The sequence below is a fragment of the Moschus berezovskii genome, chromosome 1, assembly GCF_049115385.1.
Source record: "Moschus berezovskii isolate FMDL1 chromosome 1, NW_MosBer_1.0, whole genome shotgun sequence".
Taxonomy (NCBI): Eukaryota; Metazoa; Chordata; class Mammalia; order Artiodactyla; family Moschidae; genus Moschus; species Moschus berezovskii.
In genome coordinates, this window is record NC_142460.1 from 117,260,552 (window position 1) to 117,285,091 (window position 24,540).

General features: G+C 35.4%; 1 protein-coding gene across 4 annotated transcripts in view; it reads right to left on the reverse strand.

Moving 5' to 3' along the window:
- The window catches only part of ECT2 (epithelial cell transforming 2), a 57,251-nt gene extending 33,415 nt beyond the window's left edge, over positions 1 to 23,836 (reverse strand). The window contains exons 1-15 of one of the 4 annotated variants that reach the window (XM_088839035.1): positions 23,700 to 23,777; positions 19,635 to 19,781; positions 18,676 to 18,827; positions 17,966 to 18,045; positions 17,774 to 17,866; positions 16,118 to 16,300; positions 14,615 to 14,704; positions 13,461 to 13,568; positions 12,458 to 12,531; positions 11,614 to 11,744; positions 11,355 to 11,470; positions 11,198 to 11,260; positions 9,400 to 9,622; positions 7,278 to 7,414; positions 1,015 to 1,134 (exon numbers count right to left, since the gene is read on the reverse strand). In XM_088839035.1, coding sequence (XP_088695161.1) covers positions 1,015 to 1,134; positions 7,278 to 7,414; positions 9,400 to 9,622; positions 11,198 to 11,260; positions 11,355 to 11,470; positions 11,614 to 11,744; positions 12,458 to 12,531; positions 13,461 to 13,568; positions 14,615 to 14,704; positions 16,118 to 16,300; positions 17,774 to 17,866; positions 17,966 to 18,045; positions 18,676 to 18,827; positions 19,635 to 19,669 — 1,605 coding nt within the window. In that variant the 5' untranslated portion in view covers positions 19,670 to 19,781; positions 23,700 to 23,777. Of the gene's footprint in view, positions 1 to 1,014; positions 1,135 to 7,277; positions 7,415 to 9,399; positions 9,623 to 11,197; positions 11,261 to 11,354; positions 11,471 to 11,613; positions 11,745 to 12,457; positions 12,532 to 13,460; positions 13,569 to 14,614; positions 14,705 to 16,117; positions 16,301 to 17,773; positions 17,867 to 17,965; positions 18,046 to 18,675; positions 18,828 to 19,634; positions 19,782 to 23,699 lie in introns of all 4 variants that reach the window. The other 3 variants (XM_088839043.1, XM_088839038.1, XM_088839041.1) reach the window with 3 other exon arrangements.
- Between the last annotated feature and the right edge of the window lie 704 nt (positions 23,837 to 24,540).

A 24,540-nucleotide genomic window follows, 5' to 3' on the forward strand; every position in this document is an offset into this window, starting at 1 on the left:
CCAAGAAGACTTTACTCTTCAAATATTCATAATCCTAATTGGAAATAGGGATAAACTAGCCTAAGATTCCATAGCTTTTCAATCTTTTAAGAAAAGAAAGACTCCTTCAAACTTACTTGTAAATCTAGAAACAGGTGAAATATGGTCAAGGATTTTGAAAAAATACAAAATATAAGCATTGGATAAACTGCATTTTTATTAAGTTACAGATCTTTCATATTTTTGTCTACAACATGCACTAAAATCAAAAGTAAGTTAATGTATTTGTTTGAAAACATTCTATAACTCAGACTGATCATTTTATTGTAACACGGAGTAAACATTAGGGAACAGATAAATTAGCAATAATAATGTGCCTCAAATAAACCTCACGGGCTATGATACTGCCACAAAGCTGTAATAAACATCAAAATGGGCTGTTTTGAGAAGAAAACTGATCAGTTGTGCTCAGGCATCATATATGAAGAGGAAATAAAGCTAAATTACTTTTAGGAGTTCATCTAAATCTTTCCCCAAATTACTTTACTATGAGAGATTGACACCTGGAATCCAGGGACCTCAACAAAGGAAAATTATTATAATAAAAAGTAGACAGCATTGTCTTTTACAGTTTTGGCATTTATCTGACTATATACATAGAGAGAGAGCGAAGAATGAATGAAATGATCTCTAACCCTTTCCAACCTCTGTTTTTTTAAACAAACCAAACGAAAATATACAATCCAAGATGAATAGCAGTAGAAAAACAAGAAAAATAGTACTAGCAAACACATTATCTTAACAGAAAAGGCTTTATAAGATTTAAATTCTTTATTTTCAAATTAATCAAAGTAAAAAAACAGGCAGCAGGAAAGAAACATTAATAAGGTGCTAAAGCAAAGAGGCAAATGATTCAAAGGAATAAATGAGGGATTAAAAAATTTTAAATACAAAATTTATTTAGCTAACCAGAAGTACATGAAAAAATCACAGGAAATATAATCTAAAAAGAATTACTATCACATACATATTTACCTTTATCTTAGTGTGCACATCAAAGATATCTGGAATACTACCAAAAATAGTTTTAATTTCTTCTGGTGCAAGGATAGGCCCACCTCGTTGTCCTTCTTCTTCCAATGGCACTTGAAATAACTAAAGGGTAAAACAAGACTAGATTAGGTAAACTGGAAGAAAAAAAGAATTTTTTAAAATCTAATTGGAAAAGACTCTGATGCTAGGAAAGGTTGGGGGCTGGAGGAGAAGGGGACGACACAGAATGAGATGGCTGGATGGCATCACCGACTCTGTGGACATGAGTTTGAGTGAACTCCGGGAGTTGGTGATGGACAGGGAGGCCTGGCGTGCTGTGATTCATGGGGTCGCGGAGAGTCAGACACGACTGAGCGACTGAACTGAACTGAACTGAATATATATATAGTGATAAAGGAGAGATGAGATATTAATGGAAAAGAAAAATATTTCTTCCTAACCTAAATTTGAGACTGATTCTTATAACATTTTCTAGTCTATTTTATCCTATTTATTTACCCATCTGTGTGTGTGTGTGTATAAAATCTTGTAACAAAATATTAATTAGAATCTAGTAAAAGTTTATCATAGTCCTACAAATCATTAAAATTGTTAGTGTGATACAGAGTAATTTCTACTTTTTTAATTCAAGTTACTAAGGAAGAAAGCAATAAGGAATCATACTCTTAATATAGGTACTAAATGTTTTGAACCGATAGCAAAAAAAATTGGTTTAGGGGAAAAAGACTGGATTTGAAGCTAGAAGACCTGTCTGTATCCATGCTGTTGCTTCTATCAATCTTAAAAAAATATTCCTACAACTAGTAAGTGAATTTAGCAAGGTCTTAGGATACAAGGTCACCACGCACATGCATGCATGCACACACACATGCATGCAGGCACACTGAAAAAAAATATTTCTATAAACCAGTATTGTACAAACTGAAACCAAAAGTTAAAAAGCATTATCATTTACAATAAAAAACTAAAATGCTTAAGTATAAATAGCATAAATCACGTACATGATGCTGAAAACTACAGAATGTTGATGAAAGAAATCAAAGAAGACCTAAATAAATGAAGACATACGGTCATGGATTGAAAGATTCAACAGGGTAAAAATGTCAACTGTCCCCCATCCCCGAATTGATATAAGGATTTACCCTAACGCCCATCAAAAATGCCAGGACTTTCTATAGATAGACAAAATCTGATTCTAAAGATTCATACGGAAGGGCAAAGAACTTCTTACTATTAAGCTCCAGTACTCAAGATTGTGCAACACTGGTGAAAGAGAAACATTCAAGATCAAGAGAACAGAATATAGACTCTAGAAACAAATCCATGCAAATTTTTTGACAAAGGTGCAAAAGCAATTTAGTGCAGGAAGGCTAGTTGTCCAACACATGGTACTAAAACATCATTAGCCATAGGCAAAACAAATGAACCTCAGCCTAAATATAATCTTTATACAAAAATTAACTCAAAATTAATCACAGACCTAAGAAAAAACCCACAACTATGAAATATTTAGAAGAAAACCTACGAGAAAACCTTGCGACTTAGGCTTATGTAAAGAGTGTTTAAATACGAAATCAAAAGCATGATTATAAAAGAAAAACAACTGATAAATTGGACTTTATCAAAACGAAAAACAACTCAGCAAAAAACTTACAAGAAAACACGTTACAGAATAGGAAAAAAATGTCTGCAAATCACATTATCTAACAAAGGACTAAATCCAAAATATATAAAGAATTCTCAAAACTCTGGAAAAAAAAACAATCCAATTAAAAACAAGTAAAATCTTTAGTTATTTCAATTAAAACAAGATATACAGATATCAAATAAGGACAAAGATATTCAGTATCACTAGTCTTTTTGAAATGTAAATTAAAGCCAGGATGAGATAACTACACACGTGTTTGAATGGCTAAAATACAAAACACTGATAACATAAAGCAATGGTGAGGATGTGAGCAACTGTAACTTTTACATGTTGCTGGTTGAAGAGCAAAACTGTACAGCCCCTCTGGAAAAAGGCTTGATGGTTTCTTTTGAAATCAAGAATTACTTACCATATCATCCAGCAGTATCACTCCTAGGTGTTTACCCAAGAGAAATGAAAATTTATGTCCATATAAAACTTGTACACAAATATCTGTAACAGCTCTATTGATAACCACTCAAAACTGGAAACCATCCAAATGTCCTTTTAATAAGTTAATAGATAAACTGCCGTACATCCATACAGTGGCACACTACTCAGCAAAAGGATCAAACTATTTATACACACAAGTTAGATAAAACCCAAAGGAACAGGCTGTATACTATGACTCTATTTTATGACATTAAAAAAAAAATTATAGTAACAAAGAAGAGATTAGTGATTACCAGGAGTTGGAATGAGAAAAAGGTGTGACATAAAGGAATAGTAACAGGAGTTTTGGGGGGGAGATAGAAATGTTAAATGTATCAAAGATACATTAATTATATAGTAAAATTAAAATTCTAGCAAAAATAATGTATTATTATTTAATTATATAATTAAAATTTTAATTTTACTGTATAATTAATTATAATTATAGTTTTAATTACAATTAAATTATAATTGTATAATTTTACTGTATAATTAAAATTCTAGTAAAAATAATAATGTATTATTGGGTTAACATATGTAGAAGTAAAATGACAACAGCACAAAGGCCAGGATGGGATTAATGAAAGGAAGGAGGGAGGAAGAGAGAGGAAGAAAAGAAAGAACACTGTAAATAGTAAGAAACTTCATAAAGATTATGAATTGTTCTTACAACAGTTTACCACTTCTTCCCAAAAAATACATATGTACATTCAGGCCTTCCTTTTTTGTAAGTATGGTGAGCACCTACTTGCTGAAAACAAAATAATGAAGTAAGAAAAACCTCTGTCTAAATACATCAACAAACTGACAAGAAAGTGAGGTACCTTCAGAGACCAAAATCTAAGTGAAAGTAGAAAGCTGAGTACTAAACCAACCTTTTTCCCAAAGACATTTGCCTAAATCAATGAAAATTAAGCTTCACCTATAAAAGCCTCAGTGAGAACAGTAGACCCATACAAAACCTAGATTCCAACATATTAACAACTTCTAGTAAAGTCAGAAGTATGTTTAACCAATGACCCAGAAATTCCAGACTTCTGCCCAGAATATGTCCTCAAGCAGCCAGGAGTAAGAATACTCACAGAAGCACTACTAGTAACAGTAAAAACAGCCATGAAAACACCAAAACAAATTCCAACGTCTACTAAAAATAAAAGTTAACTAGGTGGATATAATCATACAGGAAAATGAATTACTGCCACATGCAATGACACAGATGTGTCTTAAGAACATTTCTATCAAGTGAAAAAAGCAATTCACTAAAAATATATATACTGTTACATTTAGACAGCTTGATTTTCTACCTATATACAATAGATCTGTGAGGAAAATGGTAAGCACAAAACTCCAGGCAATGGTTATCTATGAGAGAGGGAAAAGAAATGGGATTGGGGAAAAACGTAATAGAAGATGCAAAGATATCTATAACCATTTATAAGCATTCCTTTACGTAGTGAACATTTCATTAAAAATCCTAAACAAAAATATTCAGACCATCAAAATACATCAAGATCAAAACTTCTCAGTACTCAGTATCTTAAAATATTTTTACTGTGTTTTAACCCCACATATAAAATTAGTTAAAAACTATTGATTCTACCTTTCCAATATATCTCAAATCTATCCTTTTTTCATTCTCCCTGATACTATCCTAAGAAGTTTAGTTAACTAAAATCTCTAACCAAGAGTGCTGAAATAATCTTCAAATTGATCTCACCTCCACGATTTCTTTCCCCTTCTTCAATACCCCCTTCAAAGTGAACCAAATGACTTTCTAAAATACAAGTCAAATTTTACCATCTTTCCCTTCCTATCAAAACTTCTTTAACAATAAATGACCTAGCACACTGTACAAAGGCCTTCCCCAATCTGGAGTAAGCAATTTTATCTCAACTCTCACTATATTCACACCTTAAACTCTACCCTTAGTTCAGTTCAGTTCAGTAGGTCAGCTGTGTCCAACTCTTTGCAACCCCATGGACTGCAGCATGCCAGGCTTCTCTGTCCATCACCAGCTCCCGGAGCTTGCTCGAATTCATGTCCATTGAGTCGGTGAGGCCATCCAACCATCTCATCCTCTGTCGTCCCCTTCTCCTCCTGCCTTCAAGCTTTCCCAGCATCAGAGTCTTTCCTAATGAGTCAGCTCTTCCCGTGGGGTGGCCAAAGTACTGGTGTTTCAGCTACACTGTACCCTTAACCCACCCTCAACTCAAATTCCCCTGGACTATTCTGTAATACTGTGAAGGATTAGTCTTTTGTACTGTTGGAATAATCTCAAATACACTTCCCACCCATATTCTTTGCATGCACTAATCATAATCATGCTTTAAAACTCACTTCAATTTGCATCTTCTGTATGATACTTTTTCAGTGTTCAACCATTGAAAATTCGAGCCCAACACCTTCCCTAAACTGGAAGTGGAGCAAAATTCTCACCACACATATCTCCAAATACCTTAACTAAACCTCTCTCATGAGGTTCAGAACTTTCCATTCGGTTATAATTAGATGTGTATGTTTTAACTCCTATTCCAGTCTAAGTTCCTTTAAAACAGGAATCCTCTTTAACACCTATCACAACACCTTATATTAATAGGCACCTAAGTATTACATGGAAAAAATCAAGAAGCTTCACTTAATTTTGGGGGCTAACTAAAAATTAAGCTATTCCAAATTCAAATTGAAAAAAAAAACAAATTTGCAGGACACATTGTAGGACACATTAGTCCTACAGCAAAGTTTAAAGAGAACACTGCAATGAATGTAGCCCACAAATTTTTAAGTAAATTTAGGTGAATTTATTCTAAGCACAGTAGTGTGGAAGTTTGTCTACAGTGTAATAATTACAAGTGCTTTTAAAAAAGAAGTTTTAGTGAATGTAATTGATATGCAAATTAAAATTTGAAACTCCAGGGCATTTACCATGGCCTGAAAGGATTTACATTTCTAGGTTATAAATGCTACCAAAGTACATGAACAGTATATGCCAAAGGGATTTTCTGCTACACAACCACATTTTGGCTGACTATAAAAATTTCAACAAGAAACTCATCTAAGATGGCTTCCCTTGAGGAAGAGCAGAACTGACTTAAAACAAGTTAAGTTTAATATAGCAGAGGGCCTCATAAAACCCTGACTACTGCTAAATAAATCAACTGTGAAGAATAACCTTCCCGTGAATACCAAGAAAAAAGTTTTTCATTTCTTATTCATGCATCTTATCAATGGTACAAACAACTAAAGGCCATTAAACTGGACCTTAATGAACAATATTAAGAATTAAAATAGAATTAAAAATTAAACCCAAATAAGAAACTCCCTATCATTTTCTATTCAAAGTTAAGCTAGGTGGTATCAACTTTACTTTCCTAACAAACTATCTCCTTCATTACCACAAATTTATTCTTTCTTTCTACAGATTCCAAAATAATGTCCTATTATTATGCTTTTCAGAACCTTGAATTTTTACTTATTCCTTAATATCTTCCTTGATCTCATCCTACAAAGATTCCTTAGAATTGTTTTTCTTTAGAAATAACTTCATAGTACATTTTAATAGTAGTAAGCAGTGAGTCAACATTTGACTACTGTAAAATTTTAGAAAATGACACATTAAAGGATAACTTTAAAAAAATTACTATGGCAGAAACCAACACAATATAGCAAAGCAATTAACCTCCAATTAAAAATAAACTTAAAAAAATAAAAATTTACTGACAAACATGTTGTTATGCTTCATTGCTAATTGCTTTTCCATATATAAACAGTACTAAATAAAGCAATGACTCTTGAATACACACTATCATAAAAAGCTACCACTTCCAAATGTAAATGCAGTATCCTGACATGGAAGCTGCAAAATTCTGAATTAAATTCAGTCTCCTCTAAGACTGTCTATTGAGGATCCTTCTCTTTTTAAAGTCACTATTAAAAAAAAAAAGCTATTTCTGCGTGAAAAAAAAAGCTACTCTTAAATGGCATTTCCCAAACAGCAGTTTCTGTAATAGATTTTCAATATCTATGTTTAAATTCTATGCTTATATAATTCTCTAATAAAAAATAACACCACAATTTTTTGTTTTTACTTATTTACACTGGAACAGAGATCATTTTTCCAAATTCTTACCTGAATAATTGTGGCCAATATATTTACATAATTACTTTCAGTCTGATAGAGCTCTTTTGCAACTTGCCACCTGGCTGACTGCTTTGAAGGAACTGGAGTAGAATTCTTAGAAGACTTAGTACAAGACTTTGGTGTTTCTAAAAGGAAAAAGGAGGAAAGATTTAAAATGGAAGCCAGATATAAGTACCAAACACTGTACAGATTTAACAAAAAAAAAAAGAGAGAGAGAGACGGGTATCTACTCTTATAAATATACGACCATACATATTTTCATTAAAGTAGAGTTTCATCCTAGAATAAGGCCAGAAAAAAATAATGGTCATGTACTCTTCAAAAATGTCAAGATCATTAAAAAACAAAGAAATACTGAAAAGAAGAAATGTTCCAGATAAGAAGAGACTAAAGAAAGATAACACAATTTATAATCCTGGATTGAATCCTAACTCAGAAAGACCTTTCTGCTCTTGCCAAATAGCATAGTAGGACATTAGTGAAACAACTAGCAAAATCTGAAGGTCTATTGAGTAGATCAGTGTTAAATGTTAATTTCCTAATTACAATTAACCCAATTAGACTCACTCCTCCATATTCAAAGCAAACTGACCATTCCCTAAAAATTCATTCCGTATGCTGTGTTACAAGTATTCTTGCTCCTCTTGTAATAAATCTCAAATCCAACTCAGTTTTGTACACCTATTTTAAATTGACTTTTAATTCCTTCCATGAATATTTAGTGACTACCTATTCTATACTAAGGGCTTGCCTGGTGGCTCAGTGGTAAAGAACCCAGTTGCCAGAGCAGGAGATTCAGATTCGATCCCTGGGTTGAGAAGATACCCTGGAGAGGGAAATGGCAACCCACTTCAGTATTCTTGCCTAGGAGGTCCCATGGACAGAGAAGCCTGGTGGGCTATAGTACATGGGGTCCCAAAAGAGTCAGACATGACTTTGGGACTAAACAACAACTCTACTCCAGACACTGGGAATAAAGCAGAGAAGATAGACAAGGTACTTATTCTCTTCAAGTTTACATTCTGGTGAAGAGCATCAAACAATAAAGGAGTAAACAATTTCTAACAGTGATAACTACTACTGAAGACAACAACCCGGGATCAGGTTGGTAGGAAGGAGTAGTGGGACAGGGCCTGACCTTTACAGAGAAACCAATAAGATTCTTTAAAATAGGGAGAGCAAATATAAAGGTCCTGAGGTATGGTTTTAACCAGAGAAAACTCTGAAGAATAAGAGACACTGTGACTGATACCCAGACAGTATTGTTGGAGGACAATAGCACATGACATTACAAGTAACTGAGGAAGGATTACCCAGGAACCTGAAAGCTATGGTAATACAAAGCCACTGTCTTTGTGCAGAGAACATCATGAACTAATACATGTCTTTAGAGATCTCTCTAAGTGCTAAATGTAGAAAGGCAAACATGAATATAGGGAGACCATCTAAAGGACCATTGCAATTATCTAAGAGAGACCATTTAGTGAAAAGACAGTAAAAAGAAAGGAAATGAGACAATGGATCAAGATAAATCCTTCAAGAGTAGTTATATTAAAGGGAAGAGAGAAATAGGATAGTCAGTGGAGAGTATTATGAAGTCAAGGGAAGGTTTTGATTATTTCATAAATTAGAGAACAACATATTGTGTGCAGAATGAAAAAAAAAAAAAACAGAGGGGAAAAAACTGAAGATCAAAGTAAAAAAACTAATTATATGTGGCTTCCTGTATCAGCTGATAAAGTAAATTCACCTTTTTCTGACTTCATTGTACCTATTTTCTCCATTATTCATGTGACATCTCCTGTGATTCTTTGTGTTAACAATCTGCTCTCTGAACAGCACTATCACTTCCTAGCTGTGTGACTCTAGACAAGTTTTACTTCTCTAATCTCAGTATAGTCATCTGTAAAACAGGGGCAATAAAACTTATCTTATAAACACACAAAACATATAAACACTTAGTATATAGCAAGCAATTGTTAAATCTAAGCATTTTCATGTGTCTTTTCTCCTCAGCTAGAACAAAGGCCAGTCACTGTAGTACGGATTTATCTACATTCTAATAATTATTCTATTCCACTAAATTTAAAGATTTAAAAATGTGAATTACCTCCATAGTTAATGCTAGATTCTGGTGTGTTGGAGATATCTAGGAGTGACCCTATAGAAAGGGAATGTTCAGCTGATGGGCGCTTACGGGGAGGGAAAGGTGACAAGTCTGCCTCTCTTGAAAGCTGAGCAAGTGTCTCTTTTAAACGACGTCTTTTGCGATTGCTGTTTGGGGTATTTAGAGAAAGCAGTGACACTGATTTCTTGAGCTCAGGTGTATTAGCCTGCAATCAAAAGCACAAAAGCTCAATTTTACTTCTGTGGTTCTTTACTAAGACAAGAACAAAAGAAAAACACACTTAAGAATCTGACAAAATCTGGGTTTTGCACAATAATTTTACAACTACCTATTTTTCCACATAATTCGGCTGCTTCATAAAACATAATAATCAAAGGACTATTTTAACTGTCTAACCACTAACACCTAATTCTTTTTCTCCACAGTAGTATTACCATTACATATTTGCCTATAAGCTTGTTTATAATCTCCTCTCCATTAGACCATAAATTAAGGGAAGGCAGGGACCATTCATTCATATTCTGTTCACTGTATCTCTGGCATTTAGCACAATGCCTGGATGCAGTGCTCTTCAATATTTGTCAAATACCACTTATTTTTTTAACTGTACTGTCTTTAAAAATGCATCAACGATGGAGCATGAGGGCTTCCACTAATTGAGGTGAGCAGGGGCTACTCTGAGCTACAGTGCAGTGGCTTCTCTTGTTGCAGAGCATGGGCTCTAGGCTTGTGGGCTTCAGCAGTTGTAGCACATGAGCTTAGCTTGCCCACAGAATGTGGAATCTTTCCGGACCAGGGATCAAATCCGTGTTGCCTGCATTGGCAGGCAGGTTCTTAACCAATGGACCACAGGGAAGTCCTACCACTAGATTTTTTTAAGCGTTCTCTCCTGAAATCTGAGGCATATTTTTTAAACTTTACGCTCAGAAACTTACATTGAGAATAAGGGCCTAAAGAGAACACAACAGAGTACATATTTAGATTTTATAGAAACAAATATATGCACACTTCACCTTCAACATTCCATTCAAAATTAAGCCTGCTTCTATATCTTTCTGTCACATTCTGGTGAACGACACAGTTTTCACCAAGATCCAGCAATGAAGGCTGGATTTTCCTTGCCTATAATTCCTTCTACTACAGTCATTTTTTAAATGACTCTCCCCATTCTTCAGTTGTTCCAATACATACAGGACAATCAAAATGCTTTAACACATTAAAAACTTGATTCTGCCTATTTAGTCAGCTTTATCTGTTGGCCTTCTCTCCCACATTCTTTTCTGAAGACATACATTTAATGTACTTTTAAGCTTTCACACCCTCTCCCACCTGCTGTCTAACATGAATGTCCTTACTAAGTTAGCCAAGAAGGCGGCTCAGCATTTCTTTGCTCTTTTCAATCCTGCCTGAGTCTCTGAGTTAGTTAGTAGCTAGAATACATACATTGCTTAATTATGGCACATTTCATTCTGTACTATAATTGTACACACATCTCTCTTTTCTTTAAGGTTCTAAGTTTCTGAAGATAGGGATGTTATGGTTTATAATGGTATCACCAAGAATTAGCACAGAATGACACAGATTAAAATAAGATCCAATACATTAAATCTACATAGACTGTCCCTCAATATCCAACTGTTTAATTATTCCGACATTCCTAAACATGACAAAAAAAACATGATCTATGTGCTAATTATCCTAGGTTCTTTTGGAATAAAAAAGTGTCATCTTCATACAATCAAGTTCACAGAACAAATGAAAAAAGGGACAAACAGCATACCTTTTCATATAAATACATAGTTTCTCCAGCTCGGGCATCCATTTGAATGCTTCCCCAGAACCACTAGTGGAAAGAACACTTTAATTAAGACTTTATCTCATCAGAAAAGTTATTACTAATGTTTTTTAAAAACCACTCTTATTTTACAATTACTTGCCTCTTGTTTCACAACATAAAGTTTCTTTGAAGGTTCAAATGGAAGTTCTTTTACTATATTCTCTTCAACTATAAGGTGAGTGCATCTTTCATCTCCAAGTGGTAAATAGTTTCCTCCTAAAGAGGAAAGCATACAAGCATACATAAGACCAACTGTTTATCCCCAGGCCCAAATTTTTTAGAGAGACATATGCTCGAGGAAGTGATTAGCAGGAGTAGGGAATAAAATATGTTAGCTTTTAAATTATGCTGAATTCTACCTTGCATTTTAGTCATTTCTTCCATATTGGTTTTCTCTTCATCCGAAAAACCCAGGAAACTTAAAATGCAATCTTGAAATGGAGGAACTTTAAATTCGTTTCTAAAGTCATCAACTGATGCACAGAAGTCCCTAAAAATAAAGTACACTCTCCTAAAACCAGCTTAACTGAAATTCAACATAAGTGAAGCAGATCAATTTATAAATCTACAGTAACTTTCAAGGTTTTAGCATAATCCATTTATTGAAAATATTTTACATAGGTGCTGAAATGCTCATAAAAACTATAGTTGAAAAAAAACTGATGTGTCCTCAGTCATCCCAGAAGTAACTTCCCACACAGTTTAATCACAGGTAATTGTTAAAGATGCAAATATCTGCTCTGTACATGAAATTTTATATGTATTTCAGGGGTTCTGTAATTTCATAAAATCTTAAGTAATAATCAAGTAAAAGAGCAAGAAATTATGACAATGGAAAGCTTAACAAGGTTATAAAATGCAATTATAACTTAAAATGTAACCAGACAAACGTAAGAAAAAATATAGTACAACCCAAACATCCAGATGCAGTAAGCTATTACCTGATAATTTTAGAATGCTTTTATTGGTTATTAAATTATTTTATAAAATAAAGTTCAAAGATATCATAGATGTCTTTCCATTTTCAATAATTATAAAAAAAAATACTTTTTTTTAGTATAAATACTCCTATACTTTATTCCCTAAGCTTCACAAAGACTGAATTAACTTTTCATATATTAATTCATGAATTTTGGGCACATGGGTTTCCTTATGACATGTGATTGATTCACATAATTACCAACTGAATTTCTAAATACTTACTGTTCATTCCGCCTTTCCCAAGCTTTATAAATCCATTCTGGTTTCATTATTGGAGTACCCAGGCTCACAGCTACCTAAAAACATAAACATTAATTATGATGCATTTTGACCTTAAATAACTACATTCTTATAAGATATAAACAATTATAATTACATTCTTAGATCACTGCCCATCTGCTTTATAACAAAATATAAAGAAATATTAAAGAAAAAACTATCTTTCCATTATACAAATTTAGGTTAAAATAACTTCCAAAACAAGTTCCACAAGGTCCAAGCTGTTTCATTTTATTTTAAATAAATACATCTCCCAAGTTGATTCAGTTCATCTTTATTACATTTCTATTTCCGTGTTTCCTTTCTTAGAAGCATTAACCCCCATGATAGCACCAAGAGTTTAAGAGAAAATATCTGATTAGGTCACAAAATCTTAGATATGAATTCTAAGTATACCTCCCAGGAATTCAGCATTACCCTAAATTTACCATTTTCTACATATATACACTGATGGAGGGTGAGAACAAAGTGATAAACTCTTCAAGTGCAATCTTGAACTAAGACTTTAATCCCAATAAAAGTATTTTCTCCTGTTCTATAATTTTCACAAGTTAAATCTTGGAACCGTTTTATAAGAACAAAGTTCTGCTCTTAGATAAGAGAGAAATACCTACCCTCATCACCTTCTGACCCCCTTACTCACCAATGCTCATAGTAATTCTTTCCTAATATTACTCATCTGCCTCCTAAAATGTTATTCACTTACCAACCTCCACTATCCTAATCATCTTTCAAGACCTAACTCAAGCTCCACTGCCTCCTTCAAACCTCAGGGGCCACACTCCTACGATTAAAAAATTTTTTACTAAACACACATATAGCAAAAAATTGAATTTCTGATTCTCAATAAATTGTGAGAGAAATAGACAAAATGAGAACACTATCATTAAATCCATTACCAAACAGTGCTATAATGAAATACACAAAAATACTAAAATTTACATACCCTGAATTTTTCTCCTTGTGTACAATTTGCCACCAAATGTGTAACTTTTGAATTAAAGTCTTTTCGAATAACTCCACCCATGTGATGAACCAATGTCACCAATCTGACCTCAAAAGAAAAAGTAAACATTGGTTTTTTTTTATTAATATGAACAAAATTTTAAATGATGTTTATAGTTTATTTAGCATGTACTGATTTCTATTTATCAGGTACATAAAATAATTTTTATAAAGTTTATGTTAAAAAATTAAAGATTCATTTGCCGTATTGGCATGGGCAAAATCATACAGAGAGATAAGCTAGTTAAGATGAACACACAAAACTAAGTTAACTAAAGACTGGCTTTCACACAAGTGAAAAAGTAAATATATTACTTCTCAGAGGTGGGTGGTGAAGTAGAAAAGCTTGTTTCTTTCCCAGGCAAAGGGGGACACAACAGGTTTATGTCCAAAAAAAATATATGTCCTCAGTTTATTACTTTTTAAAAGCCACGTTGCCATCACATCAAGATTCTTCCAACAGAATTATATTAATACCCCATTAGCTCCAACATAAATAATTTTACAGATCAAAGAAAGAAGTTTCTATGAATTCTCTAGAGCAATGAGAATACTTTAAGACTAGATATACATAACAAAAAATCGCAATGCAAAACCAAAAACTTCAAATAATGTGCTAATAAAATACTTAAAAAGACAATTTAAACAGATAGTTACGAAGTTTTTCTAATTCACAGAACAGCCACCCTAGACAAAACATTTGTTTACAAGGCTCTTCAGAGTGTTTCTTCACAAAGTTTAAGACCTAGTATACTCATAGTTGGCTTCCCTGGTGGCTCAGATGGTAAAGCATCTGTCTGTAATGTGGGAGACCCAGGTTCGATCCCTGGGTCAGGAAGATCCCCTGGAGAAGGAAACGGCAACCCACTCCAGTACTGCTGTCTGGAAAATTCCATGGATGGAGGAGCCTGGTGGGCTACAGTCCATGGGGTCGTAAAGAGTCGGACACAACTGAGCAACTTCACTTCACGTTCACAGTAATTTCTCCTTCACTATTTTAAAAATAAAATCATGATACAACTACCAAAAAAAGCAAATTTAAATTTATTTTGCTAGAGAAAATATTCTTTGACTAGAATGTTTTAAAATACTTACTAGTTCTTCCTTCTTCCTGAATCCAGTAAAACATAGTACTAGATTCATCATGCTGGTACAATAGAGTGGGCGACATGAAAATGGCAAAGGCTGAAGGATACAATTTTAAATCTGTGAGCTTCTCTATAGCAAAAATAGAACACATCTTTCTAAACTAAACATATTTCCCTCTCTTGCCATTTAACATTCCCAACCCCAAAATATACTTGTATCTTTCAATATGTAAGAAATTGCAAGGACCAATTTCACAATAAAAAGTTCCCATGATTTCCGATATCATATTTGATACACATAATCTAAACACACTTTACTACTGCCAAATAAAATATAAATATCCATACCCAAACCTTTATTTCCAAACTGTACTTTGATACATGGGTTTTGTCTATAGTAAAAGATTTCCATATACTACTGTAAATGCTTCAAATTAAAGTTAAGAGGTCAAAAATATTTTTCTAATAAATACTGATCATACATATACTTGAACCAAATATTCCAACTTTTCAGCTAAAAAATGGAGATAGTAAATAATTTAACAAATGATTTTATCTATATATCAAAGAAAATCATATATATATGATTTTATCTATATATGCTTAAAAACAGATATAAATTTAATTCCCACTATTGGGCAGAAATATACTTTTCCATAATCTTGACCTTTAAAATGTTTATGTGTTTTTGAAAACAACATTTCTGAATCAAAACAGAGAATTAAAAGATTATCATGTGCTCATTATTAGTATCTATAAAAAAAGAAGCACAAAGAACCAAGCAGTTTAAAGTTAATAAGGCAAGCTTAAGAATGCCAAAACAGAGCAATAAAATAAGTATTAACTATACTACAACTTAACTGAAATGCTATTCAAAAACAAAAAGCTACAGTAATTTCCCTAATTTATTAGTAGAAACTGATAAAAATGCAATTGTGGTAGCTGTTCTATGTGGAGGAAAATTAAAGTTTATGTATTTATATATACACATCTTTGGTACCCAGGTTTAAAGCAAATTATTTCTTCCCAAGATACTGCAGGTATTAAGATTTTCTATATACATACGATATGCTTCAGGCTTCCCAGGTGGCGCTAGTGGTAAAGAACCTGCCAGCCAACGCAGGAGATTAAGAGACGGGAATTTGATCCCTGGGTCGGGTTCATTCCCTGGGTTGGGAAGATCCCCTGAAGGAGAGGGCATGGCAACCCACTCCAGTGTTCCTGCCTGGAGAATCCCATGGCCTGGCGGGCCAAAGTCCATAGGGTTGCAAACGGTCGGACACAACTGAAGCAACTTAACATGCATGCACATACATATTATTTATGATTAAAGGACTTCTGAGTTCTATAGAAGGGAGTACTACAGAGTAGGTACTACAGAGTAGCCACTACTATTCCTATTCTAAATATTTCATATTCTCAACAATTAATGAGATTTTTCTGCATAACAATTCATTAATAAAATTTTATTAACTTTGAAAAGTTCTAATAAACATATATTCTTTCTTACCTCTCCTTTTTCTGCACAGTTTAATATAACCGGTGGTCCAATAACTCTACAATCAGCCTTGTATAACTCATTAAAGACAGAATCCTGGAAGTCCATGACTATGAATACATTTTCAAATTCTGGAGAATCCAAACTTTTAAATTCTTCAACTGATTCCATCTTTACAAACGGTAGTTTAATTTCCTTGATTTTTTCCATGGAGTTATTAAGAAATAAAATTTATATATTATAAAATCAATTATAAATCTCTCTAAGACCCCAAAATCAACTCAGTATCAACATTTTTATTTGTGTATTTTTAGAAATATAGAAACTTAAGTTTTAAATCATACAATGAGTATTATACTTAATAGTGAACAGTCATATTTCTTTACTTTTGAAAATTATTATAAAGGTGTAAGTTTTTGACATGACTTGGTAGTCATTATAAAGCATCTAGTATGGATATAAAAATAGGGATGATGAATTTTTTAAGTACATGAATTTTGATAGTAGGATGCCTTAGAAAGATATCCACAGTTGCTTTTTATTCTGACTGAGAAAATGATGCCACACGCATCGTTCTTTCTGCACAAATTATAGTCAGAAAAAAAGAAAAAAATACTATGACATGTAACATCTACAAAAAGTTCAGCATATATGAGGGAAGTAAGAGAAAGATAAGAAAATATGGAGGCAACTATAACATTGTATACACAGGATATAAAAAGGCAACTAAGGTACATCCATGAAAAAGAATGAAGATAGTTAAGTATCTACATGACTTGTGTAAAAAAACAGAACCATTTAAAAGAAAATTCAAATGTGTGAGTCAATATTTGGGCTTTACTTCCCAGGCTGATATGAAGGGATGAATTGTGAATCCCCAAACTCTTGTTGAAGTCCTGATCCCCTGTACCTCAGAATGTAACTATTTCAAGATATGGCATTTCAAGATGTAATAAAGGTTAAATGAAGTCACATAGGTGGATTCTTGTCAGACTGGATTAGTGGTGGATAGGTGTCCTTATAAGAGAAGGAAATCGGGACATACAAAAGAGATATGCATGCACAGAAGATAAGCCATGTGAGATAAAGCAAGAAGGTGGCAGTCATCGACAAGCCTCAACAGAAATTGAGAAAGGCCTCAGCAGAAATTGAGGCTGACACCTTGATCTTGGACTTTAGCCTCCATGAAAGTGAGAAAACATATTTCTATTGTTTGAGCCACCCAGCATATGTTATTATGGAAACCCTCACAATCTAGTATTAGCTGGTATAGGGAATTAGATACATTTCATACAGTGAGGTAAATTCCCTGATGACTGACAAATATTGACTTGCAATTGTGGAAGTAAAGCAAGAATTTAGAATAAAATAAAATTATTGAGAAAAAAAGTAGAGTTTAAAGTATTAGATCTTCACAAATACATAAGTGAAATGTCATTTAACAATGCCAAATTACTCTATAAGGATTTCATTATTTATAAAATATTATAGCTTGAGGTTTCAGAAACATCCAAATTTTAAAATAAATGTCATAGTTTTCATTAATCTAGCTTCAGAGTGCTCAAAGTATACCTCGCATCTATTTTAGGCCCAATCACCATTAAGTGGACTAGAGAATACAATCAAAGGAAGTGCAGCATGCCACATGCAACGAAATGCTTGACCTACCATATTAACAATACTTTTTATTAATTTTTCATCCGATTTTCCAGGACAACTTTCTTTTATCTTTATAACAGGGACTTCCATTATTTTAATAGTCTGTGGAAAAGAGACTTAATTATGAGATTTAGAAAACTATAAATTTATTTATGCACCAGTGGAGTCTCTTCTAAAAAATTAAAAGCTAAATCTCCATACCGTTAAGGCCTTTGTAAGTTCTTCTTGTTTTCCAGCTTCTTGAACCAGTATGACTCTTGTTTCAATCTGAGGCATTTCTTCTATTAAAATTAAAAATGTTTAAGTAAAACACTTTTACTATTCACTAACATCGAAATCAGTAGTCTCCAACCCCTTTTTTGGCTATATCTGTAACATTTCCATCTTTGAGATAATAACATTCCCTGAAATTAAAATGACTTAATTCCTAGCTTTAAAAAAAAATCTGATCAGGTATCATTTCAGAAGAGAAACATACTGTATTATAAACAAGTATTCAAACATTAGCACTCTTCATAACCAAAGAAAGCATTCATCAACTTGCCGAGTCATCCTCTTAAATAGCGCGTACAACTTTAGGAAAGATAAGTTTACACAATGAAAAGGGAAGAAGTGGCTCTTCACCTGACCAGTGCTAACTGAATACATTCTAGCTAACAATATTGCAGCTAGATTGCCCTCACATACAGCAAAAGCAATATCCAACAAGACGCGCTCTCCTTCGAAGTTGGGAAATGTTTATCCAAACAATAATAAAAAAAGGTATTGTAACGGGTTTTTGTTAACAAATTTTTACTGAATGCCTGTACCATAACTGAACAATATTACAGTCAAATCATCAGAAAATCACTAGTCAGTAAGTTTAGGATTAAAAGAGTGATTTGGCATTTTAAGGCAGATAACATGTTTACCTTCAACACATGAAGTAGATCTAATAAATAAGTTTTCCTTAGAAGTTTCGGCAACTTTAGAATCAAAAATGGAAGAGTCTGCCAAGCTTGCACTGCCAGTAGTGGATGTTAATGCACTATTATCAGCCATTGTTTGTTCTCTTCTATGATGGCTAAAAAAAAAATTTAAATAAAATTACAAAAAACGAACATAAGTGTTGGGCAAAAACAAGCATTAATACCTACAACTTAAAAGAAATATCATTACCCATTTTTTAAAAATACTGAACCAAAGGAAGTCACTCAACTTTTTATAGATAGTCGCTCTTTATCTATAAAATAAAGATACTCATCCCTGACTCATAGAGATATAGTAAAATAACAATGTACCAAAAACACTCAGGATATTACTGGACAGTCAAAAAGTACTCAAAATGTACTCATAAATACTATGCTACCTTCCCCTCCATACCTTTGCCCTCATCCAAACTATTTCTTTTCCTATTTTCATTTATCATGTCACCATCATCCCCCAAATAATCCCAGTCAAAAACCTGATCCATCCTTACTCTTTCATCTACCTCATTTGCCCTCCCCTAAATTGCTATCAATCCCTCAAGCATCTCTGTACCTCTGGGATCCAGCCAGTCTTTTTGTGGCCAATGCCACAATGCCCACTTGGTGAAAAACAACAGTTTCAGACAACTGTCTCTATCACCAGTTTCTTCAGAGGTCACGATCCACATGGTTTTCAGGGTATGGTTCTAAAAATAAATGTGACCAATGTACTTCCCTGCTTACAATTTGTATGAGAAGGGCTCCTTAGACAATCAAGTTCCAATTCACCCTCCAGTTTACACTTTCGTCCTAGTTCACCTATTTAACCTCACCTCCTCTACTTCCCCAAGAACACATGGACTGTACTGCTCCAACCACAAAGGATTTCCCAGAATTTTGCAAACAATTTACTCCACACCTACTTGCATTTAACAGGGCTCAATTCTCCACCGAGCATGTCTTTCAACCAGTCACATCACTTATCTTCTGTCGATTTCTCCAAACTTCTCATGTATGACTAGACTGCTCCCTTATCTGTATTTTCATATTACTTTACAAAAGTTTCTCCTCTAAAAGATTTCATGAGACAATTAACAAGTGTCATTATGACCCTGGACTATGAAAGAAAATCTTTCTTTTTTAAATTTCCACGACTTAAAAGAGTTGAAATGTTAAGCAAACAGGGAATAAAGAAAAAACTGAATAGACCTTCATCAATTCAAACTGGAGTTTTTAATGTAAGTTTATCATCTTGAGGTAAACTTCCAGAATATTGGGCAAATATACAAAGAAGAGGCCCCATCTTATCTAAAGATGCATACCTGATCTGATTTACCCTTTCCTACTTTTTCAGAATAATAAAATATACAAATAACTTTCACTAGATTTTTAACAAAGTTTAAAGTATTATTAGCCTCATTTATGAAAAGTGAGACTAAATAGTGTGACAAGGTACACACTAATAATAATAGACTTAAGCCTGATTATTAAGTGCACTAACTTGTATTAGTTGCTTCAAAGTCAAGCAACTCAGCTTCCAGTTTCAACTCTGCACTTAGTAGGTTATGCCTCAGTTTCCACACCAGGAAAAGGTAACAGTACAACTCAAATCCAATTGTGATAAACTGAATAGATGATGTCTTTACATGAGTGACAATTACTCATTCTCATGATGCAGGGAAACATTCAAGGCAGGAGAAGGGGACAACAGAGGATGAGATGGTTGGATGGCATCACTGACTCAATGGACATGAGTTTGAGCAAGCTCTGGGAGTCGGTGATGGACAGGGAAGCCTGGTGTGCTGCAGTCCGTGAAGTTGCAAAGAGTTGGACATGACTGCGTGACTGAACTGAACTGATAATATTCACAATGTGAACATTTCTTACTGTTTTAGCATACATTCACATCAATCATTATGTAAAGGCTTCCCAAAGGACAGCTCTAATAGTTGTTACTAAAAGTCTTAGACTCAGTAATAAACTCTATCCAGTCCTTATATTTCCGTTAAGTCTCTCACACTTAAATGTTTCTAGTGAAAAAGAAAGGCTCTAAACAGGCTTTCATTTCAAGTCTCCTTAAAAGGATGCTAAAAAGAAAAATCCACCACAACTACTAACCTATATGCTCCAACCACTGAAGCCAGGGCCCAACTACTGAATTTCTGTGCTTGGCAACAGAAGCCACCACAATGAGAAGCCAGTGCACCACAAGGAATTAGCCCCAGATCGCTCACAACTAGAGAAGGACCAAATGCAGAAGAAAGACCCAGTGCAACCAAAAATAAAATGTTTAAAAAAGAAAGAAAAATCAAGAGATAATTGCTGCTTTCAGGAACGTAAAAGCGAGTCTTTAACAAATCAAAAATACCATGAGTTCACATTTTTTCACTTATGCCTCTCTGTTTCCGTTCCGTTCCGTTCAGTCGCTCAGTCGTGTCCGACTCTTTGCAACCCGTGGACTGTAGCCTACCAGGCTTCTCCGTCCATGGGATTCTCCAGGCAAGAATACTGAAGTGGGTTACCATTTCCTTCTGTTTAAAGACCATCAAACCAGGGAAGTAATTAAAAAGTAAAACTGTCTCTGATGATATTATATATGATCAGCTTATTGCCAAAACAGCTTTCAGTCAGTTTAGTCGCTCAGTCGTGTCCGACTCTTTGCGACCCCATGAACCACAGCACGCCCTCACCAACTCTCGGAGTCCACACAAAGCCATGTCCATTGAGTCAGGGATGCCATCCAACCATCTCACCTCTGTCATCCCCTTCTCCTCCTGCCCTCAATCTTTTCCCAGCATCAGGGTCTTTTCAAATGAGTCAGCTCTTCGCACCAGTGGCCAAAGTATTGGAGTTGCAGCTTCAACATCAGTCCTTCCAATGAACACCCAGGATTAATCTCCTTTAGGATGGACTGGTTGGATCTCCTTGCAGTCCAAGGGACTCTCAAGAGTCTCTGCAACACCACAGTTCAAAAGCATCAATTCTTTGGTGCTCAGCTTTCTTTATAGTTCAACTCTCATAACCATACATGACCACTGGAAAAACCATAGCTTTGACTAGATGGACCTTTGTTGACAAAGTGATGTCTCTGCTTTATAATATGCTGTCTAGGTTGGTCATAACTTTCCTTCCAAGGAGTAAGCGTCTTTTAATTTCATGGCTGCAATCACCATCTGCAGTGATTTTGGAGCCCAGAAAAATAAAGTCAGCCACTGTTTCCCCATCTATTTGCCATGAAGTAACTATGCCAAAGCCTTTGACTGTGTGGATCAGAATAAACTGTGGAAAATTCTGAAAGAGATGGGAATACCGGACCAGCTGACCTGCCTCTTGAGAAACCTGTATGCAGGTGAGGAAGCAACAGTTAGAACTGGACATGGAACAACAGACTGGTTCCAAATAGGAAAAAGAGTACATCAAGGCTGTATATTTTCACCCTGCTTATTTAACTTATATGCAGAGTACATCACGAGAAACGCTGAGCTGGATGAAGCACAAGCCGGAATCAAGATGGCTGGGAGAAATATCAAAAACCTCAGATATGCAGATAACACCACTCTTATGGCAGAAAATGAAGAACGAAAAGGCCTCTTGATGAAAGTCAAAGAGGAGAGTGAAAAAGTTGGCTTGAAGCTCAACATTCAGAAAACTAAGATCATGGCATCTGGTTCCATCACTTCATGGCAAATAGATGGGGAAACAAAGGAAAACAGCTTTAACATTTAGAAAAAAGCTTCATGCTAAAATTACCACGTATCAAGAGTCTGATTACAAACTGAAAAGCACTAATATGTTTTTCATATTCATGTATTCTGTAAGCTTTTAAGATAAACACACACAAAAATAAAGTGTTCATAAACCCATACAGGGCTTCCCTGGTGGCTCAGAGGTTAAAGCGTCTGCCTCCAATGCGGGAGACCCGGGTTCGATCCGTGGGTCGGGAAGATCCCCTGGAGAAGGAAATGGTAACCCACTCCAGTATTCTTGCCTGGAGAATCCCATGGACGGAGAAGCCTGGTAGGCTACAGTCCACGGGGTGGCAAAGAGTCGGACACGACTGAGCAACGGAACGAAACGGAAACCCATACAGATTACTTTTCATCTGAGAACATACTCAAGGAGTTTCTAACTAAATACAACATATGACTCTTTCCATAACAAAGATAAAATTTGTCACTTAAACAAGTTTCCTTTTATTTTTTTAGGCAATCATCTTTCAGGGTGGAGGAGCTAAATGCCATACTGGACATGTTGGTGGTGTTATTGACAATAACATTGTTAACATTACGTAATACTGTCATTAACAAATAACTTTTATTTAACCAATTTGTGGCACTGTTCTAAACCTTTTACTTGCATTCATTTAATCTTTGCAACAATCCTAAGGGGTAGGTATTATTATTATATTCATGTTACAGATAAAGAAACCTAGAGCAGAGAGATAAAATTCCCCCAGGTTGGCGGCAAAACATTTAATTCCGAGCCGATTTCAAGGGTTGCGCTTTTAACCCTTAAGCCATACCCATCTGTACGCGGGGTGGAGAGCCGGAAAGGGCTGGCGTTTTACATTAAATACTAAAAACTAAACATGCCAGGAAAAATCCAAGAGTGAAACCACTAAGTAATCTGAGATAAGCCCCCAAAGGCCGCAGCTGCCGGCCCCCAGATCCGCAGAGCCCATTGTGGCTTGCCAAGACCCCCTTTCCGACAACTCCCCCCTTTACCCAGAACTCTTTTCGGAAATAATATCCAACCCGGCAAGCGATGACGAAGCATAGGAGCCAGAATGACCTCCAGTTCCCACTCCGCAAGCCGGCCCCGCTGTTGGGAAGGCGGCGGCGTGGTTTCCAGAGCCGGGAAGCCGGGGCTGGGTGCTCCGGAATTCGCGGTCACCGGGGCGGGGCCGTGGGACACAAGCACAGCGGCCCACTGCTCTGAGGACGCCGGCCCACTCCCACCGCCGCCACGCGCACCCACAGAGCCCTCACCGCTCTCAAAGGACGCCCTGGAAGGTCCACCTTTTCAAGCGCAGGTCCTTCTCACCGTTACCGCCATTCCTCGCCGGCCGCGGCCACAGCCAATTCAAAAAGTGAGTCGCTGTCTCTAAGAGCCATGCTGATTGGCGCGTGATGTCAACCTCCTTCCCATTCGCTAGAGTCTCCGGAGGGGCGGGGATTGGCCGCTACGCGACTCCCCGCAGACGCTGACGGATTGGTCGTGCGTGTGTTTCAAATAAACCCAACGGCTCCGACGTCAGAACGCCACCAATTTGTAGAAAAGCGCCGGGATGCGACCGGGAGGGGGCGATAGAGGCTCCTGGGTTTCTGTGGGAGTGATTAGCAGGTGTGTCTGAGGCTACCGCTTGTTTACTCAGTAAACAGCCCGTTTCCTAGGGAGAGGTTGAGTGGATTTTCCGTCCCCTCCGCTTTTTTTTTTTTTTTTTAATGGATTACGCTCCGCCAGATCCCTTAAATGTAATATGTGTCTTGACACATGAATTTTTCCTCAGTGGTTCCTGTGAGTTGTAAGATTTTTCTGCCTGTATGCTTCCGGCTTCAGGAATTTAACGTGGGTTAAGGGGTTTAGAGTTTGGTAGTTGTCTTGGTGTCCAAGACATGGGAACTTGGGGTGTCTCTCCAGCTGGACTTTCAGAAGCCGCTTATTTATATCCTGACGTATGTAAAGCACTGTGCTCTGGTCTAGGGAATTTCACGCATGATTAGAATAAATTCTTAGTGTTTCTAGCACTTTATAAAATATATAAGCTTGCATTTGAACAAATTTAAAAATATGGCACGAGATTCTAGAATTTTCTGAAGCCAAAGTAAA